The 27,248-nt window shown below is 40.4% G+C and overlaps 1 protein-coding gene and 1 long non-coding RNA gene across 11 annotated transcripts in view; one reads left to right on the top strand and one right to left on the bottom strand.

Annotated features, from left to right (window-relative positions):
• Nucleotides 1-27,248, bottom strand: part of PHF24 (PHD finger protein 24) — a 170,538-nt gene that overhangs the window by 48,500 nt on the left and 94,790 nt on the right. For both annotated transcript variants that reach the window (XM_072841776.1, XM_072841777.1), the window contains one exon: nucleotides 15,532-15,794. In XM_072841776.1, coding sequence (XP_072697877.1) covers nucleotides 15,532-15,629 — 98 coding nt within the window. In that variant the 5' untranslated portion in view covers nucleotides 15,630-15,794. The remainder of the gene's footprint in view (nucleotides 1-15,531; nucleotides 15,795-27,248) is intronic.
• The window catches only part of LOC140641633 (uncharacterized), a 69,917-nt gene that overhangs the window by 20,771 nt on the left and 21,898 nt on the right, over nucleotides 1-27,248 (top strand). For 2 of the 9 annotated variants that reach the window (XR_012038209.1, XR_012038211.1), the window contains exons 2-4: nucleotides 1,164-1,336; nucleotides 2,870-2,944; nucleotides 15,721-15,802. This is a non-coding gene — a long non-coding RNA (uncharacterized lncRNA). Of the gene's footprint in view, nucleotides 1-1,163; nucleotides 1,337-2,869; nucleotides 2,945-15,679; nucleotides 15,803-27,248 lie in introns of all 9 variants that reach the window. The other 7 variants (XR_012038217.1, XR_012038213.1, XR_012038214.1 and 4 more) reach the window with 5 other exon arrangements.

Genomic DNA, 27,248 nt, shown 5'->3' with positions numbered 1-27,248 from the left:
TTATTTTGTGTGTTCCTGATTGCATTGATATACTTGGATGTTAGAATAACCCTCATATTGGGTTCTTAGTCTGTAGGGTAAAATATAGAGTGAGGAAGGCCAAGTAGAAATCTTTGAAACTGTTCCTTCATCTTCCTTCATTTCCCAGCTAAGATAGTAAATCAGAAACAATATCACATCTCTAGAGGATGATTGAAGACTATTGTTGGCTTAAACAAGCAGTAGCCTTCATCATAGATAGCTACTGTGCCAGATATGGCCTAATTGCTAGAGCAGATCGATAAGTCTTCAGATACATGATATATGGCCATTGATACATGGTATATGGCCATTGATGTGACAAAAGCAATTCTTTTCAATTCCAATCAGGAAAGAGGATCAGGAACAGTTTGTATTCATGTGAGATGGCCAACAGTATCATTTACACTTTGGCCTCAGGGCTATATGAACTTTCCTGCCCACGGTCATAATATAGTTTGATGAGATCTGGACTGCCTAGGTATCCCACAGAACCATCACACTGAACCATTTCATTGGTGGCATGATGATGTGCTCCAGGTGGTGGGAGATAAATCCTGCAAAGATTAGGGAACCTGCCATTTCAGTGAGGATTTTAGGAATCTAATTGTCTGGAGTATGTTGAGATAGCTCTCCAAAGTGAAATATTGGAGCATTTTTTATCCTCTACCTCAAAGATGGAAGCACAGTGCCAGTAGTCCTCTTTGGGTTCTGGAAGCAATATATTCTATACCTAGGATCATTGCTTTGGTTCATATATGAGGTAACATGGAAGGCTGCCAGCTCTGAGTGAGAAAAGGACTCTGCCAATAGGATCTGGAAAACTGTCTGGGGTTAGAAATGTCGATGATGGGAAAAGATGCAGTATGTGGATTTTGTTAAGCTCCTGTGGGGGAATCACAGTGCAGGCCCTTAGAATTCTGACTATTGCTGCTTCTGAATGTTCAGCTTGTCAACAGTAGAGATCAATGCTGAGCCCTTGATGGGGCACTATTCCTTGAGGAAGCCATCTTCCTACTTGGTAGCAAGTCAGCTACATTGGGCCTTACCTATAATGGAAGGTCCAGTGGTTAGGGATAGGTGGACAGGGTATATGGGATAGGTGACTTATTATTTTTTTTTAATTTTTTATTTATTTATGATAGTCACAGAGAGAGAGAGAGAGAGAGAGGCAGAGACACAGGCAGAGGGAGAAGCAGGCTCCATGCACAGGGAGCCCGACGTGGGATTCGATCCCGGGTCTCCAGGATCGCGCCCTGGGCCAAAGGCAGGCGCCAAACCGCTGCGCCACCCAGGGATCCCAGGTGACTTATTTTAGGTATGAGTTTGCATGTCCTACATGTGGTGCCTTGGTTACCATCACTATTTAGGGGCTTATGGAATGCCTAATCTATAATATAAGTAGGGATTCTCACAGTAGAGGATGTGTGAAGTGAGCATGGGCCTACTAGTCATATATTGCACCATCCAGGGGCAGCTGTCTTAGAAAATTTTGAAACAGTCTCTTAAAGGCACAGCTAAAGTGCTAGCTTTGTGATAATGCTCTAAAAGGATGGGAAATATATATGGAGAAAAACTTTTGTTGCTAGGTCCCCAATGAGAAGAATACACAGGTCTGGGAAACAAGGGGTGCAAGCAGGGGTAACCCCATTTACCAGTTACAATGACCCAATGGGGGATTTTGTACTTTCTGTTCCCGCAGCTCTGAGCTTTGCAAAGTTGGAGGTCTTGATTCCCTAAGAAAGGTGTAGTCTTGCTGGGGGACACTGGAGGGCTCCTACTCAACTATAAGCTATGGGCTGCCATAAGGGCAATTTTGGATTTCTTGCATCCAGGGACCAGCCTGAGAGAAGAGAAGTCACCAATATTGGCAAAGTTAGTTGACCTTGATCAGCAGGAAAACGTAAGGCTGCTATACAATAGGGACAGGGAAGGAATATGTGTGAAATTAATGTGATACAGTTGGGTGTCTCCTGGTATTCCCTTTTCCCACTGAATGGACACATGCAGCAACTCCAGCCTGAGAAGGGTGTGATTACCAACTATGTGATTACCAGACCCTTCAGAAATGAAGGCTCAGGTCACACCACCAGGTAAGCCACTAAGACCAGCCAAGATGACAGATGACAGTGAGGAGAATTTAGAGTGGAGACAGCAGAGGATGAGTATCTGTTGCAGGCATGAGATGGACAGCAGTGATGAGGGCTATGGTTCATTCCACTAACCTGGCCCTTCCTCAAGAAGAAAGGCCCATGGGAACCAAGGAAGAACTGCTCTACAATCCCCTGTAGAGAGGGAGATGTGTGCAACCATGAGAATGTGCTTCTCAGATCTCCTACTGTGGAGAGCATAATTGATGCCCCCAGCTGCTGTATTCTAAATACCCCATTGCATTTGCTCTGAGGCTGTTTTCTGTGGTCTGTCTCCAGCCAGTGAAGTGCACAGCAGGGATATTGCAGCAGGCCCATTCCTGTGAGACAGATGGTTTTGGCCTGAGGATTCTATGTCAGCTTTGCAGAAACTTTCTGAAAGCTCCATGGCAGTTTAAGGCTCTTCCTTCTACCTTCTACCTTCTTCCCCACCCCCTTTTTTAAAAAAGATTTTATTTATTTATTCATGAGAGACTATACAGAAAGGCAGAGACACAGGCAGAGAGAGAAGCAGGCTCCATTCAGGAAGCCCAACATGGGACTCAATCCCAGGTCTCCAGGATCACGCCCTGGGCTGAAGGCAGCACTAAACCGTTGAGCCACCCAGGTTGCCCACCCTTTCTTCTTCCTATGGGTCAGATGTGTGTCATTGACACATCTCATCCTTTTTGAACTCCCTCCCTGGTTTTTTTTTTCCACAGGTATTCCTGCCAATTTCTTGCAAGTCTGATCTGATCTTGGTGTGTTTACTTCTTGGAGGACCTGAATGAACACAGGTAGGTATAAATTCACCCACTGTAGAGATGAAGAAACTATGCTTCAGAGTAACGCACAAGGTTATACAGCCACTTAGTGGCAGAGCGATGGTTTAAATCCAGGATTATCTGGCTTCAAAGTTCATGTGCCTAGGTTTCATATTCCTAGTTTCCTGCCTCTGCCCTTCCTGTTTGTGTCATTCTCCCTTAGTCTCCTGGAAAGGCCTTTGAATATTCTAGTCTGTCTCTACCTTGCAAAGGCAGGAGGAGTTTTTGACTACGCTTGTACCAGAATGTGAAAGGAAGAACGTTTGTATTCCTGAGGTCTGTAACAGTTCTTTTTTTTTTTTTTTTAAGATTTTATTTATTTATTCATGATAGTCACACAGAGAGAGAGAGAGGCAGAGACACAGGCAGAGGGAGAAGCAGGCTCCATGCACTGGGAGCCCGACGTGGGATTCGATCCCGGGTCTCCAGGATCACGCCCTGGGCCAAAGGCAGGCGCCAAACCGCTGCGCCACCCAGGGATCCCTCTGTAACAGTTCTTTTTTTTAAATTTTTAAATTTATTTATGATAGGCACACAGTGAGAGAGAGAGAGAGGCAGAGAGAGAAGCAGGCTCCATGCACCGGGAACCCGACGTGGGATTCGATCCCGGGTCTCCAGGATCGCGCCCTGGGCCAAAGGCAGGCGCTAAACCGCTGCGCCACCCAGGGATCCCTCTGTAACAGTTCTTGATGTTAAAGAGTCTCCCTGGGGAAAGAGAAACTCAGAGGACACAGTTGGGGCAGCTTTGCTGAGCTTTCCTTTTCCTGCCTGGAAAGTCTCTTTGGAGAGTTAAGTTGTAGAAGTTCAGTTTTGGTTTATAAGAGAGACCATATGCCTTTATACTCATTAGCTTTTTAGAAAATGTCTCTCCTTCACACAAAATCTACTATGATTTTGTAAGGTTTCCTCTTTTATATTAAATAAAACACAAAAATTTTAAGGTTAACACTGACATGAAAACGAAGGTCTATCAACTTTGTGGCCCAGATGCTGTGCCTATGGAATTCATTCACCTTTTGCTGATCAGTTTCTCTGTTCTCCTCTCTAGCAAAACTCTTACCAGTCTACACTACTTCTCTTTCCATTCTTTCTTAAACTCACCACATCATTTCCCACTGTTCCAATTAGAATATTCTTGTGAAGGTCCCCTGTAGCCTTTAGGTTGTGGAATTCAACATTCATTTTCTCAGTTCTCATTTTGCTTGTCCTTTAGGCAATACTAACATAGTTGATCACTCTCTCTTACCTAAAAATGGTCTTTGTCTTCACCTAACTTTGGAGACACCACATTTCTCTGGTTTTACTGCTCCTTCTCAAAAAAGTTTTTTTTGTTGTTATTGCTTTAGAATGGGAGAGTGAGGGTGAGAGGAGCAGAGAGGGAAAGAATATTTTTAAAAAATTCAATGTAATTAACATATAGTATATTATTAGGTAATTTAGTGATTCATCAGTTGTATGTAACACCCAGTGCTCATTACATCAAGTGCTTTCCTTGATGCCCATAACCCAGTTACCCCATACTCCCACACATCTCCTCTCCAGGAACTCTCAGTTTATTTCCTATAGTTAAGAGGCTCTTATGTTGTCTCCCTCTCTGTTTTTGTTTTATTTTTCCTTCCTTTCCCCTATGTTCATCTGTTTTGTTTCTTAAGTTTTACATATGAGTGAAATCATATATTTTCTCTGCCTGACTTACCTAGCTTAGCATAATACCCTCTGGTTCCATCCATGTCATTACAAATGGCAAGATTTCATTCTTTTTTGATGGCTGAGCTGTAATCCACTGTGTATATACATACCACATCTTCTTTCCATTCATCTGTCGATGGACATCTGGGCTCTTTCCATATTTTGGCAATTATGGATATTGCTGCTGTAAACATTGGGGTGCATGTGCCTCTTCAATCACTATGTTTGTATCCTTTGGATAAATACCTAATAGTGCAATTGCTGGGCTATAGGGTAGCTCTATTTTTAACTTTTTGAGGAACTGCTATACTGTCTTCCAGATAGTATGTCTGTCTTCCAAATGCACAACTTTGCATTTGAGTATAAAGGCATATGGTTTGCAATGAATATAAAGGCATATGGTTTCTCTTATAAACCAAAACTGAACTTTCACAACAGTTTAAGAGGATTCCCCTTTCTTCACATCCTAGCCAACATTTGCTGTTTTCTGAGTTATATTTTAGCCTTTCTGACCACTGTGAGGTGGTATTTCATTGTGGTTTTGATTTGTATTTCCCTGATGCCAAGTGATGTTGAGCACTTTTTCATGTGTCTGTGGGCCATTTGTATGTCTGGGAAAGAGAATCTTCAGGCTCCATGCCCAGTGGGGCTCCCAGCCCTGACATGGGGCTCAATCTCACAACCCTGAAATCGTGACCTAACCTAAAATCGAGAGTTGGACACTTAACTGACTGAGCCACCCAGGCGCCCCTCATATTCTTATTATATTTGGGTGCCCTAGAACTCAGGCCTCACCCTATCAGGGTTGGCAGACTACTTCTGTATTGGGCCAGATACTAAATCATTTTTGTTTTGGGGTCATATGGCATCTGTTACTACTACTCAAGAGGCAGTAGACAGTATAGTAGTTCCCCATTATCTGTGGTTTCCATTACTCGCAGTCTGGAAGCAGATGATTCTCCTGACATAGCATCAGAAAGTCAATAGTAGGTAAGCCTGGGTGGCTCAGTGGTTTAGCGCCACCTTCAGCCCCAGGCATGATCCTGGGGACCTGGGATCGAGTCCCCTGTTGGGCTTCCCTGCATGGAGCCTGCTTCTCCCTCTGCCTGTGTCTCTGCCACTCTCTCTCTGTGTCTCTCATGAATAAATAAATAAAATCTTAAGAAAAAAAAAAGAAAGTCAATAGTAGCTTAACAGTGTGTTACAATGTTTACATCATTCACCTCATTTCATCTCATCATGTAGGCATTTTATGATCTCACATCATCACAAGAAAAAGGGTAAATACATTACAGTAAAATATTTTGAGAGAGACCACATTCATAAACCTTTTATTACTGTATATTGTTAACAATTATTCTATTTTGTTATTGTTGATCTCTTAGTGTGCCTGATTTTTATTTTTTAATTTTTAAATTTTTTTTTAATTTTTTTATTTATTTATGATAGTCACACACAGAGAGAGAGAGAGAGGGGCAGAGACACAGGCAGAGGGAGAAGCAGGCTCCATGCACCGGGAGCCCGACGTGGGATTCGATCCCGCGTCTCCAGGATCGCGCCCTGGGCCAAAGGCAGGCGCCAAACCGCTGCGCCACCCAGGGATCCCAATTTTTAAATTTTTTAAAAAAATATTCATTTATTTTAGAGAGATTGAGAGTACAAGCAGCGGGAAGGTCAGAGGGAAAGGGAGAGAAAGAATCTCAAGCCGACTCCCCACTGAGTGTAGAGCCTGACATGGGGCTCAATGTCATGACCCCAAGATCATGGTCTGAGCTGAAACCAAGAGTTGGAAGTTGAACATTATCTTACTCTATAATTTTATTACTCAAGCACCCTGTCTTCTGCCTATTTCTTTTTTTTCTTTTTTTTAAAATTTATTTATGATAGTCACAGAGAGAGAGGCAGAGACACAGGCAGAGACACAGGCAGAGGGAGAAGCAGGCTCCATGCACCGGGAGCCCGACGTGGGATTCGATCCCGGGTCTCCAGGATCGCGCCCTGGGCCAAAGGCAGGCGCTAAACCGCTGTGTCACCCAGGGATCCCCTATTTCTTAACTGGATTACTTATTTATTGGGTGTTGAGTTTGTTAAGTTCTTTATAGATTTTGGATACTAACCCTTTATCAGATATGTCATTTGCAAGTATCTTCTCCCAGTCTATAGTCTGTCTTTTAGTTTTGTTAATTGTTTTCTTCGCTGCACAGAAGCTTTTTATCTTGACGAGGTCCCAATAGTTCATGTTAGCTTTTGTTTCCCTTGCCTCTGGCAACATGTCTAGTAAGAAGTTGCTGCAGCTGAGGTCAAAGAAGTTGCTGCCTGTGTTCTCTAGGATTTTGATGGTTTCCTGTCTCACATTCAGGTCTTTCATCCATTTTGAATTTATTTTTGTGTGTGGTGTAAAGAAATGGTCCAGCTTCATTCTTCTGCATGTGGCTGTCCATTTTTCCCAACACCATTTGTTGAAGTGACTGTCTTTTTCACATTGGATATTCTTTCCTGCTTTGTCAGAGATTAGTTGACCATATAGTTGTAGGTCCATTTCTGGGTTTTCTGTTCTGTTCCATTGATCTATATGTCTGCTTTTTCGCTAGTACCAAACTGTCTTGATGACTACAGCTTTGTAATACAGCTTAAAGTCCAGAATTGTGATGCCTCCAGCTTTGCTTTTCTTTTTCAAGATTGCTTTAGCTATGTGGGGTCTTTTGTAGTTCTATACAGATTTTTGGATTGTTCTTTCTAACTCTAAAAAATGCTGGTGGTATTTTGGTAGAGATTACATTAAATGTATAGATTGCTTTGGGTAGTACATACACCCTGATGTTTCTACCAGCATTATCAACAATAGCCAAACTGGAAAGAGCTCAAATGTCCATCAACCTGAATGGATAAAAGAGATGTGATATACACAATATTACTCAACCATTAAAAAGAATGAAATCTTGGGATGCCTGGGTGCTCAGCAGTTGAGCTTTGGCCTTCGGCTTGGGGGAACGTGACCCCGGAGTCCCGGGATCCAGTTGCACATCGGGCTCCCTGTGTGAAGCCTGTTTCTCCCTCTGCATGTGTCTCTGCCCCTCTCTCTCTCTTTCTCTCTCTGTGTCTCTCACGAATGAATAAATAAAATCTTAAAAAAAAAATGAACTCTTGCCATTTGCAATGACATGGATGGAGCTAAGTGTATTATACTAAGCAAAATAAGTCAGTCAGAGAAAGACAAATACCATAGGATTTCACTCATATGTGGAATTTATTTTTTTCAAATAAATTTTTTTTAACATATTGGGCTTTAGGATTTCATGTTTTGCAGAGAAATCCTAATTTAATTTTTTTTAACTTTTATTTATTTATGATAGGCACACAGTGAGAGAGAGAGAGGCAGAGACACAGGCAGAGGGAGAAGCAGGCTCCATGCACCGGGAGCCTGACGTGGGATTCAATCCCGGATATCCAGGACTGCGCCCTGGGCCAAAGGCAGGCGCCAAACCGCTGCGCCACCCAGGGATCCCTAAAGTTTTGTTTTTTTTTTAAGATTTTATTTATCCATGAGAAACTCAGAGAGAGAGAGAGAGAGAGAGAGAGAGAGAGAGAGGCAGAGACTTAGGCAAAAGGAGAAGCAGGCTCCCTGCAGAGAACCTGATGCAGGACTTGATCCCAGGACCCCAGGATCATGCCTTGAGCTGAAGGCAGATGCTCAACCACTGAGCCACCCAGATGCTCCATCATATGTGGAATTTAAGAAACAAAACAGATGAACATAGGGGAAGGGCAAAAAGGGAGAGAGGGAAGTAAACCTTAAGAGACTCTTAATAATAGAGAACAAACTGAGGGTTGATGGAGGGAGGTGGGTGGAGATGGGCTGAATGGGTGATGGGTCTTAAGGAGGCATTTGTGATGAGCAGTTGGTGTTAATGTAAGTGATGAACCACTAAATTCTACACCTGAAGCGAATTTTACCACATATGTTAACTAATTAGAACTTAAATAAAACTTGAAATAAAAAAAAATGAAATTCAGGGATTTTGAAAGGCTCAAGTCTCAGTCTGAACTCTTTTTTCTGGTTAATGTCAGCATTCAGCCTTTGCTCATCTAATCACCCAGGAGTAGGAAGTGTGTAGGGTTAGGGAGGAGGAGAACTTGAGCAGCTGGGGAGGATGCGGGGCCACTTCTAGGGTCTGAGAAACAAGGAAGTTACTTATTTATTCAGATGTGGTGATTAAGCCCCCAAAGTGAATTTTGAGAGACAGCTGCACACAGAAAAGAGATGATGATTAAAATTAATTACTGCTGTTGTAGCTGTTTTGCATTTCGACAGCAGTTTTGTATTTACTTGTATTTACTAAGAATTTTGTAATCACTTATTAACTCTCCCTCACCAGAGCCTTGTGACATGGGCAACATTACTACAAATGTTTGTTTTTGTTTTCTGGGAAGAAATACAAGCTGCTTTGGCCACATACTAGGATTAAGGAAACAAAATTCTTACTGCAGCTTTTTCACTCACTGTATGATTTTGAGAATCCAAATGAGAACTTGAACATTATCTTACTCTATAATTTTATTATAAAGAATAACTCATGAAGATGGATCAGGGGTTTGGTAAATTAAAAAAAGATAAATGCAGAGACACCTGTGTAGCTCAGTTGGTTAAGTGTCCAACTCTTGGTTTTGGCTCAGGTCATGATCTCGGGGTGATGAGATGGATGCATGGATGGTCATGCAGATGGGCTCTGCATTCAGCAGTCTACTTCTCTGCCTCTCCCCTGACCCCTACTCTTGTGCTCTCTTTCTCTCTCTCAAATAAATAAGTAAATCTTTTTTTTTAAAGATTTTATTTATTTATTCATGATAGACACACACACAGAGAGAGGCAGAGACACAGACAGAGGGAGAAGCAGGCTCCCAGCAAGGAGCCCAATGTGAGAATCCATCCCGGACCCCTGAGCCAAAGGCAGACGCTCAACTGCTGAGCCACCCAGGTGTCCCAAATAAATAAATCTCTAAAAAAAAAAAATATATATATATATATATATATGTAGGTATGTAATAATAATACTAACCTCTCAAATTCATTTTCCCTCAGGTTTTAAAAAATAAAATTAATAATAGTATCTATATCATATTTTTACATATTAAGTACCTAGCATAGTGCCTTGCATATTAATAAATGCTTAATAAACATTACCCATTATCAATACTGTAATAAAACCCATGTAATATATGCATTCTTTTTGCTTCCATTTGATTACATTAGTGTTCCTGTCTTTAGATAAAGATGCATGCAGACGTACATTCACCTATTCAACAATAGCTATTGAGTGATTCCCAGTTATAATGCAGGGTTCCTGGAGCTAGGGATACAGTGGTAAACAAAAAGGAGTTCCTGCTGTCATGAAATTTATATTTTGGCAGGAGGGAGAGGACTCACATTCCTCTTATGGTGGAGAGGCTTACATTTCCAGTGGGAGTTAGACCAAGATAGAGAGGATTGAAGCATAATTAGGGTATATTTAGAAAATATGTGGAAAATTTTTGTCTGAATTTTATATAAAAATAATTTTTTACTGTAGCAGTAGGTTAAGTATGTATTATAAGCTTTTCATTTTTATAAAAGTATTTATATGTATAATTGTGAATTTTATTTTTAAAATAAATAAACTTATTGAGGCACCTGGGTGGCTCAGTCTTGGCTAAACATCTGCCTTTGGCTCAGGTCATGATCCCAGGATCCTGGGATCAAGCCCAACATCAGGCTCCTCCTCAGTGGGGAGTCTGCATCTTCCTCTTCCCCTCATCCCAGTCGTGCTCTCTCTCTCTCTCACTCTCGCTCTCTTTCTCAAATAAATAAAATATTTAAAAAATAAACATACTTTTAAATTTAGAAAATTTTGAAAAGCAAGTATTATTTATGAATATGTAAATAATACCACTATGCTGAAAAGTTTTAAAGTAGAAAATTATCAATAATTTCATTATATTATTCTTTTTAAATTGCCTTAGCATTTATTTGTATATAGTTTATTCATCATACATTTCCTAAGCATTTTCCCATGCTGTTTCACCATGGAAAAAACGGGCTCAGTTTCCTAACATGTGGCCATGGGTTGGGGCTGCAGATAGCACAGTGGGATGGCAGCAGTAGGTGAGAGTATCACATAAAGGCATTTTGAACTTAGCCTAGATCCTGCTTTGAAGGGATGAGATGACGAAAGAGGTTATATATTGGCCATGCTGAGAAAGATTAAGTAAAGATAAGTAGGCTGAAGCAGGATTCAATCCCTGGGACATGTCAGGTACCTGAAGACCAGAGAGAAGGTTCTGGAAGTAGAGAGGAGCCCCAGATACTCACTGTTGCCTTCTTAACCTTAGGTGATTTCTGGAGAAATACTACCCCTACCCCCACAACACAGACTTGCATTTTCTTTCTATTAGGATATTGGGGCTATGGATTAAGATGCAAGAGTCTCTTCCAAGATAATTTTGAAGCAAGTTAATTTTGAGTTGTGTAGGCCATGGCTTTGGCCTCTTGCTTTCTTTTCAGCTGTCACCAGTGTCTTCTTAGGCTGGGCTCTTGCTTAGATACATCTAAAGGGGGATGCTATTTCTTTTTTTAAAATATTTTATTCATTTATTCATGAGAGACACACACAGAGAGAGACATACAGACAGGCAGGGAGGCAGGCAGAGGGAGAAGCCGGCTCTATGCAAGGAGCCTGATGTGGGATTCGATCCTGGGACTCCAGGATCACACCTTGGGCCAAAGGCAGGCGCCAAACCACTGAGCCACCCAGTGATCCCCAGGGGACGCAATTTCTTAATTTATTTCTTACTCTTCAGATACTGAAATGAGTTTATGAACAATTCTTAGATTTTTAGGGTTAAACTAGAGTTATAAAATTGTGAAGATGTCTAAAAGATCATCTGGAAAATTCTTCTCCATGTCCCTGACCCCGCCAGAATAGTTTATTAGTTTCTTTGTTCTGCTTAAAATGTTAGTTCCCTGAAGGCAAAATTATATAAAATAAGAACAAGAGTCACACAATTATTAGAAATCTTCATAAGTATCAGCAGGAAATGTCCCTAATATTTTGGAAATGTGTTTATGGCTCTTCTGCTTCCTTCTAGCCACTTTTCCGAGACACCATCTTGATTCTGCTCTGGATGTTAGCACTTGTTGCAAAACCCACAGGCTTTGAGAAATATATACATTTAATTACAGTATAATTAACCTACATTGTTATATTAAGATGCACAGTATAGTGATTCAACAATTTTTTAAAAGATTTTATTTATTTATTCATGAGAGACATACAGAGAAAGGCAGAGACGTAGGCAGAAGAAGAGGCAGGCTCCCTGGGAAGAGCCTGATGAAGGACTCCATCCCAGGACCCCAGGATCATGACCTGAGCCAAAGGCAGATACTCAATTACTGAGCCACCCAGGCGCCCGAGATTCAACAATTTTGTATATTACTGGTGCTCATGAAGATACATGTACTCTTGGGGCACCTGGCTGGCTCAGTCAGTAGAGCATGCGACTATTGATCTCTGGGTTGTGCGTTTAAGCCCTGTGTTGTGAGTGTTGAGATTATATAATAATAAAATCTTTAAAAAAGGGGGGGACGGGGGTAGATGGCGGAAGAGTAGGGTCCCCAAATCACCTGTCCCCACCAAATTACCTAGATAACCTTCAAATCATCCTGAAAATCTACGAATTCGGCCTGAGATTTAAAGAGACCAGCTGGAATGCTACAGTGAGAAGAGTTCGTGCTTCTATCAAGGTAGGAAGACGGGGGAAAAAGAAATGAAGAAACAAAAGGCTCCCGCGAGGAGCCGGACTGAGGCCGGGTCGAGTGTCCCCAGGACAGGAAAGCTCCGTCCCGGAGAAGCAGGAGCTGCACCAACCTTCCCGGGCAGAAAGGCGCCCGCAGGGAGTTGGAGCAGGACCCCAGGAGGGCGGGGATGCCCTCGGGCTCCCTGGGACACTAACAGACACCTGCGCGCCCAGGAGAGTGGCCATACCCCGCCGCCGAGCTCCCTAAAAGACTGCAGCGCCCACGGCTGGACCCGGAGCAGGTCGGAGGGGCTCCAGCGGCGGCTCTGCGCGGAGGGGGCTGTGCGGCCGGGAGCAGCTAGGAGGCGACTCCGATAGAGGAAGAGGCTCCGCGCGCAGGGGGCTGCGCGGCCTGGAGCGCAAATCCAACAGCGCAGGCTCCAGAGCACAGGGCGCCGGGACACAGCCCAGGATCCCGCCTCCCCCCGGGACAGGCAGAGGCTGGGAGGGCCGAGGACCGCAAGGACGCTCCTGCCCAGAGCTGAGCAGATCAGCGGCCCTGCCCCGGAGCCTCCAGGCCCTGCAGACGGAGAAGCTCAGTAGTTACTGTGGGAGCTGAATCCAGGGCTCCAGAGCTGCCACCGCCACTGGGGTTGTTCCTCCTGGGGCCTCACGGGTTAAACAACCCCCACTGAGCCCTACACCAGGCAGGGGGCAGAGCAGCTCCCCCAAGTGCTAACACCTGAAAATCAGCACAACAGGCCCCTCCCCGAGAAGACCAGCTAGACGGACAAGTTCCAGGGGAAGTCATGGGACTTAAAGTATACAGAATCAGAAGATACTCCCCCGTGGTTTTTCCTTTTTTCTTTTCTTTTTGATTTCTGTTTGCTTCCCCCACCCTTTTTTCCCTTTCTTTCTTTTTCTTTCTTTTTCTTCTTTTTTTCTTTTTTTTTCTTCCTTTTTTCTTTTTCTCTTTTCTTTCCTTCTCTCTCTCTTTCTCCTTTTCCCAATACAACTTGTTTTTGGCCACTCTGCACTGAGCAAAATGAATAGAAGGAAAACCTCACCTCAAAAGATATTTGCAAATGACGTATCAGATAAAGGGCTAGTTTCCAAGATGTATAAAGAACTTATTAAACTCAACATCAAAGAAGCAAATAATCCAATCATGAAATGGGCAAAAGACATGAACAGAAATCTCACAGAGGAAGACATAGACACGGCCAACATGCACATGAGAAAATGTTCTGCATCACTTGCCATCAGGGAAACACAAATCAAAACCACAATGAGATACCACCTCACACCAGTGAGAATGGGGAAAATTAACAAGGCAGGAAACCACAAATGTTGGAGAGGATGCGGAGGAAAGGGAACCCTCTTACACTGTTGGTGGAAATGTGAACTGGTGCAGCCACTCTGGAAAACTGTGTGGAGGTTCCTCAAAGAGTTAAAAATAGACCTGCCCTACGACCCAGCAATTGCACTGTTGGGGATTTACCCCAAAGATTCAGATGCAATGAAACGCTGGGACACCTGCATCCTGATGTTTCTAGGAGCTATGTCCACAATAGCCAAACTGTGGAAGGAGCCTCGGTGTCCATCAAAAGATGAGTGGATAAAGAAGATGTGGTTTATGTATACAATGGAATATTACTCAGCCATTAGAAATGACAAATACCCACCATTTGCTTCAACGTGGATGGAACTGGAGGGTATTATGCTGAGTGAAGTAAGTCAATCGGAGAAGGACAAACATTGTATGTTCTCATTCATTTGGGGAATATAAATAATAGTGAAAGGGAATATAAGGGAAGGGAGAAGAAATGTGTGGGAAATATCAGAAAGGGAGACAGAACATGAAGACTCCTAACTCTGGGAAACGAACTAGGGGTGGTGGAAGGGGAGGAGGGCGGGGGGTGGGGGTGAATGGGTGACAGGCACTGAGGGGGGCACTTGACGGGATGAGCACTGGGTGTTATTCTCTATGTTGGTAAATTGAACACCAATAAAAAATAAATTTATTATTTTTAAAATATTAATAAAAAAAGGGTTAAAAATGAAAAAAAAAAGCATAAGTATATGCTTAATACCTTCACCTATTTCACTCATCCCTTAACCCACCTCCTCCCTGGTAACCACCAGTTTGTTTTATATATATAAAAGAATCTGGTTCTTTGTCCCTTTTTTCTTTGTTTCTTTTTTTGTTGTTGTTTTGTTTGTTTGTTTTTGTTTTTTAAATTCCACATGAGTAAAATCATATGGCATTTGTCTTTATCTGATGCACTTCTTTCATTTAGCACTATACCCTGTAGATCCATCCATGTTGTTGCACATGGCAAGATTTCATTCTCTTTTATGGCCAGGTAACATTCCATTCTATATATTTTCTTTATCGATTCATCTATTGATGGATGCTTGGGTTGCTTGGTTGCTTCCATAATTTGGCTATTGTAAATAATGCTGCAATAAACATAAGGGTGCATATATCTTTTTGAATTCGTGTTTTTGTATTCTTTGGGTAAATCCCCAATAGTGGGATTATTGGATCATATAGTGATTCTATTTCTTAATATTTAGAGGAACTTCCATACTGTTTTCCATAGTGGCTATAGCAGTTCACATTCCCACCAACAGTGCATGAGGATTCCTTTTTCTCCACATCCTCACAAAACTTGTTATTTCTTGGGGCACCTGGTTGGTGCAGTTGGTTAAGCATTAGACTCTTGGTTTTGGCTCAGGTTGTGATCTCAGGGTTGTGAGATCAAACCCCATTTAGAGCTCTGCACTGGGTGTGAAACCTACCTAAGATTCTCTCTTTTGCCCACCAGCCCGCATTCTCTCTCTCTCTGTCTCTCTCTGTCTGTCTCTCAGAATGGCTAATACCTGTTAGCCATTCTGACAGGTATGTGGTGATAGCTCATTGTGATTTTGATTTGCATTTCCCTGATGATAATACTTTTTTTTTTCATATTCATTGGATATCTGTATGTCTTCTTTAGAGAAATGTCCTGCTCATTTCTTCTACCTATTTTTTAAATTGGGTTATTTGTTTTTGAGAGTTGAGTTATAGAAATTCCTTATATATTTTGAATACTAACCTCTTCTCAGATGTATCATTTGCAAATATTTTCTCCCATTCAGGATGTTGTCTTTTGGTTTTGTCCATTGTTTCCTTTGCCGTGCAGAAGCTTTTCATTTTGATGTAGTCCCAATAGTTTATTTGTGCTTTTGTTTCCCTTTCCTTAGGAGATACATCTAGAAAGAACCTTCTCGATTTTTAATTCTAGATATGAGGTCCACAGGATTGCTGGTGCTTCCTTTAATGGAGAGGCATTGTGCTCTGCGCTTCTGTTGGAAAAACCTGTAATGGTAAGGAACAAGAGAACATTTCAGAAGGATACTCCCAGATGATGTCTCTGATCTCAGGTTCCTTCCATTTTTCCAAAGGAAGGGTCAACCAGGTCATCCTCTGATACAAATAGACCCTGCCATAAGTCCACAGTAGCATTTAAGTCTGCTGAGAAACCCACACACAAAAATAAATCATCTCAGGCACTGAGAACTTAAACTTTAGGCTTGGATTAAGCTCCTAGACACATTAGGGAGACAACCAGCAATTTTTCTATTTTACATGGAAATGCTAATTTCACTTGCAAAAGAGGAGTACTAAAATAGTATTATGATGTTAACAGTAGAAATGTAGGAGTATGAAATTTGTAATGTTATAGACAAATTAAGCATGAAATGCAAATACCGTATCAGAGTGGGCTGGATATCCAGATTTCAGCTGAAATTCTCTAAAAGGGTTACAATGGCTAGCTAGTTCCACTGACTAAAGGGCCCTGGTGTTAGGAGAAGGAGGGGGTAAAAAGAATATAGAGAGAAGGTGAGGCAGTTTTAGAGTTTGTGACATCTTAGTTCTTCTCAGGAGGCTGTTCATGGATTTGAATATGTATAGGAGTGTGTTCTCTCACTGCAGTATGGGTACTTGAGAATTTATTTAGTAACTATTACTTGGGGGGATAATACAGACTACTGCTTATGATGCCTGTGACAGCCTGAAGACTATCTTAGTATGCTTGGGCTTCTATATCAAAATATCAATAGGCTCTGTGGCTTATAAATAACAGAAATGTATTTCTTAGGAGGCTGGGAAGTCCAAGATTAAGGTGCTAGTAGGTTCAGTGTCTTGTGAGGGCCTGCTTCCTGGCTGTCTTCTTGCTGTAACTTTAGATGGCAGAAAGCAGGGAGGGGGAGCAAGTCCTTTCATGACTCTTAAAAGGGAACTAATCCCATTTGTGAGACCTCCACACCCATGACCTTATCTAATCCTAATTACCTTCCAAAGACCCTACTTCCTAATATCAGCACATTGGGGTTAGGATTTCAGCATGTGAATTTGGAGGGGGCAGGACCACAAATGTACAGTTCATAACAAAAATATTTGGTAACCTGTAAATCTGATTGCTTCAATCCTCTGGTCAAAATCCTCCAGTGGATCCCAGTGCCAGCAGCACAGAATCATCCATTATCTTTTTGGTTGCTCATACTATTTCTTCATTCTTTCCACAGTTATCTATTGTGTGTCAGATACTGGAGATATACCAGTTAAGAAAACAGAGAAAGGAAACCCATCCCTCTTGGAGCTTGTATCTTGTGGTTAAGACAAACAACTTAATTAGAGATGATTATTTGACAATAAACTAATGTGGCTTTTTTTTTCACAGATCCCAACCCCAAACATGTTTCCCAAATCGAATCACACTCCTCTGCAGCCATTCCACCAATATGGTCCCTACCTAAAGAAGGGACACATTGTAAAGGGGAAACTCCCTGCAGAGAAGATGAACTAAAAGGAAGCACTTTTATGGAGATAGGGGTATGGAGGTGGGAAGGTGTAGTAGAAGTATTCACATTGGGAGAAGAGTGACCTGAGATGCTTTGAGCTTAGTGGAAGGACAAGCCTAGGAGAAGCTCTGTGTTTGACATGGAGATGGAGAAGGGAGAGTGGGTAGCAGGGGAACATCTCTGAAGGCAAGTGTCTAGGTAGATCTTCTCAAATAATGCTGCTGGTTCCCAGTGGTCTGTACCTATAATATAAAAGATGCGAAGTTCACATATGGCCCCAGAATATTGTGAACACAGCAAGACCCAGACACTCCAGGGTCATCGAGATGATGGCTATCATGGAGGTCGGTGTCCCCAGAGTTCTGGTGGTAGTGTTTGTTCGTCCCAAATGGATTCCAGAAGGATAGAAACTGACAAGGATGGATTAGAGATAAACAAAATGAAACAGCTTAACTGAAGGCCAGTAGAAAAAGAGCATGGACACCAGCTGTACCTCCATGTCACCAGGGAAGAGTAATAAACTTTCCCTTATACCAGGACATGGTGGTTGAGGAGGAAGGGGAGGGAGGGGAAAAACACTCTTATGAGGACCGGATTTTCAATGGACTTAGCACTTACCAGAAAGTGACTATCACACATTAAAAGATCAAAGGGCAAAGGAGAAAATGAAAAGGAGGTTGAACTAATAGGAAAGGTTTAGCTCACAAGAATCTTTTTTTGCCACAAAGCAGAAGTATAATATTTGCTAATTAATGTTTTAAAACACAAGTTTCAGAATGTTACACCTTTGCTTAAAATCCTTCAGTGGTTTCCCATTGTATTTAGGATAAATCCTGAATTCTTAGCGAGGACTAGAAGCCTCTATGATATTATGGCCCTGCCTATCTCTCCAACACCTTGTAGCACTATTCTAGAGTAACCAGTTATTAAAATAATAAACCAATATTTATTAAACAATTACTGCCCTCCCTATCCTATATGGTAGGTATAACTGAGGAAAACCAAAGTCCAGAGAGGTTATGTAAATTATCCAATGTCACACAGCAAGTGGAGGGTATCGCTGAGATTCAAATCCAGGACATTTGACTTTGGAACCTGGACTCACCACCACTCTGTACTGCTTGTTTCACTTCCTCATGTGTAAGCTCTTCCCTGTTCAACACCTTTGGTTTTCTTAAAGATTTATTTATTTTTTTATTTGAGAGTGAGAGAGAGAGAGAGAGAACAGGGGGAGGGGCAAAGGGAGAGGGATAGACAGTCTTAAGCAGATTCCATGCTGAGCATGGAGCCTGCTGCAGTTCTTGATCTCATGACCCTGCGATCACGACCTGAGCCAAAACCAAGAGTCAGATGCTTAGCTGAGTGTGCCACCCAGGGGCCCCAAATAAGGGCCTTTGTATAGGTTATTACCTCTGTGTAGAATGCTTTTCTTCAAATTAACTCACTCTTTTGGTCTCAATCTAAATGTCCCTTCCTCCGCAAAGCTTTCTCTGACAGCCACACCCCCAAGGTTAGGCTATGTTCCAACACTGTGCACAGTCAGAATACCCTACTTTTTCCCAAATAGCACTTTTTTGTATGTGATTTTATATTTATTTGTGTGATAATATAGTGTTGGTAGGAGGTTGGATCAAAATTTTAAAACTCAAACACATACACCAAAGAAAAGTAGCTTTTTTTCTTTTTTAAGTGATGTAATCTTACTTTCCAGCGCCTCGTTTGTATTTCTGACTTTTGTTTTGAACAGCATTAGGAAAATTCTTATACATATTGCTAACTGGTTTTAAATGGTAACAATTTATATTTATGTACTGTCTTGCAGTCTCAGTATTTTCTTAAAAGAGGCATTAAAAGAGAAGCTTGTTCCAATTAAAAAAAACTTCATAGTTTAGTAGTTTACAGTTTGTTAAAAAAATTAGTAGAAGGCCTGTTAGAGAGTGTGTACTATTTTATATTTATTTAAAATGATTTTTGAGTATAGTTGACAGAACATTACCTTAGTTTCAGGTGTACAACAGTGACTGAACAAGTTTATATGGTATACTATGCCTTATGCTATGTTCGTGTAGCTTCTGTCACCATACAATGCCATTATAATATCATTGGCTGTATTCCTTATGCTGTGCCTTTTATTCCTGTGATTTACTCATTCTATCAATGGAAGCCTGTATCTCCCTTTCTCCTTGCCGATTTGCTCAAACCATATGCCCTTGGCAACCATGAGTTTGTTCTTTGTATAGGTCTTTATAGGTCTGATTCTGATTTTTGTTTGTTCATTAAAATTTTTTTAATGTATTTATTTATAGAGCCTATGCTTCCATCTTATTATGATCTGAAATTTTTATTATATAATTTTATTTATATTTATTTTTATTTCATTTTATTTCCAGTGTAACTAACATTCAGTGTTGTACTGGTTTCAGGTGTAAAACGTAGTGATTCAACACTTCTATACATCACCCAGGGCTCATCACAACAAGTGCATCCCCTTAATCCCCATCACCTATATCACCCATCTCCCTACCCACCTCCCCTCTGGTAACCGTCAGTTTGTTTTCTATAGTTAAAAGTCTGTTTCTTTGCTTGGTTCTCTCTCTCTCTCTCTCTTTTTAAAATGTATTCTTTTGAGAGAGAGAGTGGGTGAGAGAGAGCACAAGCCAGTAGAGGGGCAGGAGGAGAGAGAGAAGCATACTCCCCACTGAGCAGGGAGCCAGCCTCTGGGCCCAGGATCATGACCTGAGACTAAGGCAGTTACTTAACCACCTGTGCCACACAGATACCCCTCTCTCTTTTTTATTTTTTTCCCTTTGCCCATTTGTTTTGTTTCTTAAATTCACATATGAGTGAAATCATATGGTATGTCTTTCTCTGACTAACTTATTTCACTTAACATTATACTTTCTAGCTCTATCCATGCAAATGGCAAGATTTTATTCCATTTTTTTTTGTGAAATAATTTTACAGTGTGTGTGTGTGTGTGTGTGTGTGTGTGTGTGTATCACATCATCTTTATCCATTCAGCTATGGGTGGACACTTGGCTGCTTCCATAATTTGGCTATGGTAGATAATGCTGCTGTAAACATAGGGCTGCAAGTATCCTTTGGAGTAGTGATTTTGGGGATTTCTCTTAGGCAAATACCCAGTAGTGTGATTATTTTTAACTTCTTGAGGAACATCCATATCGTCTTCCATAGTAGTTTGCATTGCCATCATGGTGCAAGAGGGTTTTCTTTTTTCCCTAACTCCTTTCCAACACTTCCTGTTCTTGTGTTTTACATTTTAGCCATGTTGACAGATGTGAGGTGATACCTCATGTGGTTTTGATTTGCATTTTCCTGATGAGTGATGTTAAGCAAGTGTCTGTTGCCATCTGGATGTCTTCTGTGGAGAACTATCTATTTATGTCTTCTGTCTATTTTTTTAATTGGTTATTTGTTTTTTGAGTGTTGAGTTGTATCACTTCTTTATGTATTTTGGATACTGACCCTTTGTTGGATATGTCACTAGAAAGTATCTTCTCCCATTCAATAGGTTTCCTTTTAGTTTTTTTTTTTTTAAGATTTTATTCATCCATTCATGAAAGACACACACACACACACACACACACACACACACACATAGAGGCAGAGACACAGGCAGAGGGAGAAACAGGCTTCATGCAGGGAGCCTGATGTGAGACTCGATCTGTGTCTCCAGGATCACGCCACAGGCGGAAGGCAGGCGCTAAACCATTGAGCCACCCGGGCTGCCCATCCTTTTGGTTTTGTTGATTGTTTCCTTTGCTGTGCATAAGGTTTTTATTTTGATGTATTCCCAATAATTTATTTTTGCTTTTTATTTCCCATGTCTCAGGAGACATATCTAGAAAAATACTGCTATGGTTGTTGTCAGAGACATTACTAGCTGTATTGTCTTCTAGGATTTTTATGATTTCATGTCTCACATTTAGGTCTTTAATCTATTTTGAGTTTATTTTTGTATAGGGTTTAAATGGTCTGGTTTCATTCCTTTGCATGTAGCTGACCAGTCTTCTCTACACCATTTGTTGAAGAAACTTTTTCCTGTTGGGAATTCTTTCTGGCTTTGCAAAGATTAATTGACTACATAATTATGGGTTTATTTTCGAGTTTTTTTATTCTATTCCATTGATCTATCTGTCTATTTTTATGCCAGTACTGTACTGTTTTCATTACTACAGCTTTGTAATATAATTTGAAGTCTGGAATTGTGATACCTCCAGGTTTGCTTTTCTTTTTTCAAAATTGCCTTGGCTATTTAGGTCTTTTGTGGTTTCATATAAATTTTAGGATTTTTTTGTTCTAGTTCAATGAAAAATGCTGTTGGTATTTTGATAGGGATTATGTTAAATATAGATTGCTTTGGGCACTATAGACATTTTTTCTTTGTTTCAGAATTTGTATTTAAATTCTGGTTAGTTAACATAAAGTGTGTTATTGGCCTCAGGAGTAGAAGTAATTAATTAATTAATTAATTAATTAATTTTTAGGTTTTATTTGTTTATTCATGAGAGACACAGAGAGAGAGAGGAGCAGAGGCATAGGCACAGGGAAAAACAGGCCCCTAGTGGGGAACCTGATGCAGGACTCAATCCCAGGACCTCAGGATCACGACCTGAGCCAAAGGCAGACACTCAACCACTGAGCTACCCAGGTGCCCCAGTAGTAGACTTTATTGATTGATTCATCATGGGTGGTATAGACATTTTAACAATATTTGTTCTTCCAATCCATCAGCATGGAATAGCTTTCTCTTTCTTTGTATTGTCTTCATTTCTTTAATCGGTGTTTTGTAGTTTTCGGAGTACAGGTCTTATTGGTACAGTACCAACTTTGTTGGTTAGATTTATTCCCAGGTATCTTAGTACTTTTGGTGCATTTGTAAATGGAATTATTTTGTTAATTTCTTTCTGCTGCTTCATTATTAGAGTATAAAAATTGAACAGATTTCTGCACATTGATTTTGAATCCTGTGACTTAAATGAATTCATTTATCAGTTCTAGTAGTTTTTTTTTTTTTTGTAGTCTTTAGGGTTTTCTTTATATAGTATTATGTCATCTACAAATAGTGAAAGTTCTACTTCTTTACCAATTTGGATGCTTTTTATTATTTCTTTTTCTTGTTTAGTTGCTGTGGCTAGGACTTCCAGTACTATACTGAATAAAAGTGGTGAGAGTGGACATCCTTATTTCTGACCTTAGGAGGAAAGCTCCCAATTTATCCCCATTGAGCATGATGCTTGTTGTGGGTTTTTCATATATAGCCTTTACTATGTTGCGGTATGTTCCTTGTAAACCTACTTTGTTGATGGCTTTTCTTCTGAATGGATGCTGTACTTTGTCCAAAATCCTTTTTCTGTGTCTCTTAAAATGATCATATATTTTTTTATCTTTTCTCTTATTGATATGATGTATCACATTGATCGATTTGCAAATATTGGACCAGCTTTGCATCCCAGGAATAAATCCCAACTGACCATGGTGAGTGATTTTTTTAATGTATTGTTGGGTTTGATGTGCTAGTATTTTTTTTAATTTTTTTTATTGGAGCCCAATTTGCCAACATGTAGCATAATACCCAGTGCTCATCCCATCAAGTGCCCGCTAGTATTTTGTTGAGGATTTTTGCACTTATGTTCATCAGAGGTATTGACCTGTCATACTCATTTTTTGCAGTGTCTTTATCTGGTCTTGGTATCAGGGTGATGCTTGCCTCATAGAATGAATTTGGATGTTTTCCTTCTTTTATTTTCAGAATAGTTTGAGAAGAATAGGCATTAACTCTTCTCTAAATGTTCGGTAGAATTTGCCTGGGAAGCCCATCTGATCCTGGACTTTTGTTTCTTGGGAGTTTTTTGATTAGTGATTGCTGGAAATTGATTTGTTCAAATTTTCTGTTTCTCTCTGTTCAGTTTCAATAGGTTATGTTTCTTGAAACTTATCTATTTCTTCTAGATTGTCTACTTTGTTGGAATATAGTTTTTCACAATATTTTCTTATGATTGTTTGTATTTCTATGGTATTGTTATTTCTCCTATTTCATTTATGACTTTATTTATTTGAGCCTTTTCTATTTTTCTTCAGGTTCTCCTATAAATCTGGCTAGAGGTTTATCAATTTTGTCGATCTCTTTAAAGAACCAACTCTTCATTTCATTGATCTAATTTTTTTGTTTCTTTATTTTTTTATTTTTGTTCTGTATCATTTATTTCTGCTCCAATCTTTATTATTTCCTTCCTTCTACTGGTTTTGGATTTTGTTATTCTTTTTATAGTTCCTTCAGGTGTCAGGTTAGATTGTTTATTTGTGATTTTTCTCAGTTCTTGCGATTGGCCTATTGCTATGAACTTTCCTCCTAGAACTGCTTTTGCTGCATCCCAAAGGATTTGGACTTTTGTGTTTTCCTTTTCATGTTTCCATGTACTGTTTGATTTCTTCTTTGATTTCTTGGTCAACCCACTCATTGTTTATTAGCATGTTATTTAACCTTCATCTGTTTGTGGTTGTTTCATAGTTTTTCATGTGGTTAATTTCTAGTTTCATAGCGTTGTCAGAAAAGATGCATGGTATGGCTTCAATCCTTTTTGAATTTGTTGAGACTTATTTTGTGGCCTAATATGTGATCTATTCTCGTGAATGTTCTGTGTCAACTTGAAAAGAAAGTGTATTCTATTGTTTTAGGATGGAATATTCTGAATATATCTGTTAAATCCACCTAGTCCAGTGTGTCATTCAAAGGCACTGTTTCCTTGTTGATTTTCTGTTTGCATGATCTATCCATTGATGTAAGTGGAGTGTTAAAGTCCCCTACTATTATTGTATTACTGTTGATTAGTTCCTTTATGTTTGTTATTGACTGTTTTATGTATTTGGGTGTTTCCATGTTGGGTGCATAAATATTTACAATTGTTCTATCTTCTTATTGGACTGTTCCTTTTATTATAATGTAGTGTTGTCCTTCTTTGTCTCTATTTACAGGCTTTGTTTTAAAGTCTATTTTGTCCAATGTAAGTACTGCTATTTCAGCTTTCTTTTGACATCCATTTGCATGATGAATGTCTCTCCATCCATTCACTTTCAATCCGCAGGTGTCTTTAGGTTAAAGTGAGTTTTTTAGACACATTATATACATGGGTCTTGTGTTTTCATCCACTCTTTCAACCTGTGTTTTCTGACTGGAGCATTTAGTCCATTTGCATTCAAAGTAATTATTAAAAGATGTATTTATTGCCATTTTGTTACTTGTTTTGTGGTTGTTTTGGTAGTTTTCTCTGATCTTTTCTTCTCTTTCTCTCTCCCATGGTTTGCTGGTTTTCTTCAGAGATATACTTGGATTCCTTACTCTCTATTTTTTGCATGTCTATTACTCTTTTTTGATTTGTGGTTACATTTGATTTATACATAACAAATTCTGCATTTTGCAGTCTATATTAAGCTGATGGTCACTTCATTTTAAACTCATTGTTTACTTCTCTCCCCTCCATATTTCAGATATTTGGTATCATATTTCTTTAAAGACTTTCTTTCTTTATTCATAAGAGACAGAGACATACGTAGAGACACAGGGCTCGATCCCAGGACCACGGGATCATGCCCTGAGCTAAAGGCAGATGCTCAACCACTGAGCCACCCAGGCATCCTGATATCATATTTTATATCATTTTATTTTGTGCTTCTTGACTAATTTTTTTAAAGATTTATTTATTTATTTATTTATTTATTTATTTATTTATTTATTTATTCAGAGAGAGCGAGAGAGAGGCAGAGACACAGGCAGAAGGAGAAGCAGGCCCCATGCAGGAAGCCTGATGCGGGACTCGACCCCGGGTCTCCAGGATCACACCCCAGGCTGCAGGCGGCACCAAACCACTGCACCACCGGGGCTGCCCTTCTTGACTAATTTTTATAAATATTCTTAAAAAAAATTTTTGTTTTGCTTTTGTGGTTCCTATTTTTCTTACTCTTCCTTATGGTTTTTGGTTTCGACTCACAGAGTCCCTCTTAACATTTCTTGATTGGCTGGTTTAGTAGTCATGAATTCTTTTAACTTTTGTTTATCTGGAAAACTCTTTATCTCTCCTTCTATTCTGAGTGATAGCCTTGCTGGATAGAGTATTCTTGGATGCACATTTTTTCTCTTTGAATATATAGTGTCACTTCTCTCTGGCAAAGTTTCTGCTAAAATTCAGCTGGTAGCCTTATAGAGTTTTTCTTGTAGGTAACTTTGCTTTCCTCTTGCTGCTTTTTAAATCCTGTCTTTATCTTTAACCATTGACACTTTAATTATTATGTGTTGAAGTATGGGCCTCCTGTTTTTTTGGACCATTCTGTGTTTCTTGAACCTAGATGTTTATTTCCTTTCTTAGGGTAGGGAAACTTTCAGCAATTTTTTAAAAAATAAATTTTCTGTCCTTTTCTCTCTCTTCTTTTCTGGAATCTCTATAATGTATTTCTTCATTTGATGTTGTCTGAGAGATCTGTCAAACTATTCTCATTTTCTAAAAATTCTTTTCTCTTTTTGCTGTGCTCTCCATTATCCTGTCTTCAAGATCACTGATATGGGGCAGCCCCAGTGGCCCAGCGGTTCGGCACCACCTTTGGCCCAGGGTATGATCCTGGAGACCTGGGATCCAGTCCCGCGTCAGGCTCCCTGCATAGAACCTGCTTCTCTCCCTCTCCCTCTGCCTGTGTGTCTGCCTCTCTCTCTCTGTCTGTCATGAATAAATAAATAATTTTAAAATCTTTAAAGAAAATCACTGCTATGTTCTTCTGTATCCACTAATCTGCTGTTGATTCCATTTAGTGTATTTTTAAATTTCAGTTATTGTGTTCTTCAACTCTGATTGTTTTTTTTGTTTATATTTTCTGGTTTTTAAGGTTCTATTTAAATTCCAGTTAGTTAACATGCAGTGTAATATTATCTTCAGGTGACAAAGGGGAAAAAAGAGAGAGGCAAATCTTTTTTATGCTTTCCATCTCCTTATATTGAATACTTCAGTGAGTTCTACTCTTTTCTCCATCCTGGCGAGTATTTTTACAATCATTACTTTAAATTTTATCCATCATATTGCTTACCTCTGTCTCATTTAATCTTTTTCTGAGATTGTCTTGTTCTTCCTTTTGGAGCATATTTCTTTGTCTCTTCATTTTGCTTGACTTTTCTGTGTTTCTGTGTTTTAGGTGGAATAGCTACTTCTCTTAAAGTTGAAGGAATAGTCTTCCGTGTAGACATCCCCTGCATAGTTCCTGTGCTTGGTGACTTTTTGCTTGCTGGCTGGAGCTGTGGTTGGTATGGACTGGGGTCCTGGGCCTTAACCCATCTAGTGGGCAGCCTGGCAGGACAGCTAAAGCTGAAGTGAGTGTGGATTGGTACAGGCCCCGGGCTCTCCACACTACAGGTACCCTGGCCAGAGAATTAAGGCTAAAGTGGATGCAAACCAGAGTATCCTGAGGTTCTAGACACAGAGGACACCTTGGCAGGATAGCTAAAGCTGAAGTGGGCATTATTCAAGATGTCCTGGGGCTCTCGGTGCAGAGTACCCTGGCAGAGCATCGCTGGAGATAAGGCACAATGTGGACTGGGGGGTGTACGGCTTTCTGTGCAGTGGGTGCCCTGGCAGGACAGCTGAAGCTGCAGTGGGTAGATATGAGGAGATCCCTGGGTACTTTTGCTAGGGGTGCCCTGCTAAAGCAGGTGTTGCGAGGCCATGTGCAGGCTGGGAGGTCCTGGGGCTCTCTACACAGAAGTCACTCTGGCAAGATAGCTGAATCTGTAGTGGGTGCAAGCGGAGAGATCCTGTGGCTCTCCACACAGCGGGCACCCATGTCTTGTCTCTCTTGCTGTTCTCATTTCCTGTTCTTTTGCTGTTCTTTTGTTGTGCAGAAGCTGTTCATTTGGCCCTCGGTTCTTCTTCAGGAAGAATTGCTCTTAAATAGGTATAATTTTTGT

Source organism: Canis lupus, chromosome 10 (assembly GCF_048164855.1).
Source record: "Canis lupus baileyi chromosome 10, mCanLup2.hap1, whole genome shotgun sequence".
Taxonomy (NCBI): domain Eukaryota; kingdom Metazoa; phylum Chordata; class Mammalia; order Carnivora; family Canidae; genus Canis; species Canis lupus.
Note: the sequence above shows the minus strand (reverse complement) of the source record. Positions and strands in the feature narration are given on the sequence as shown.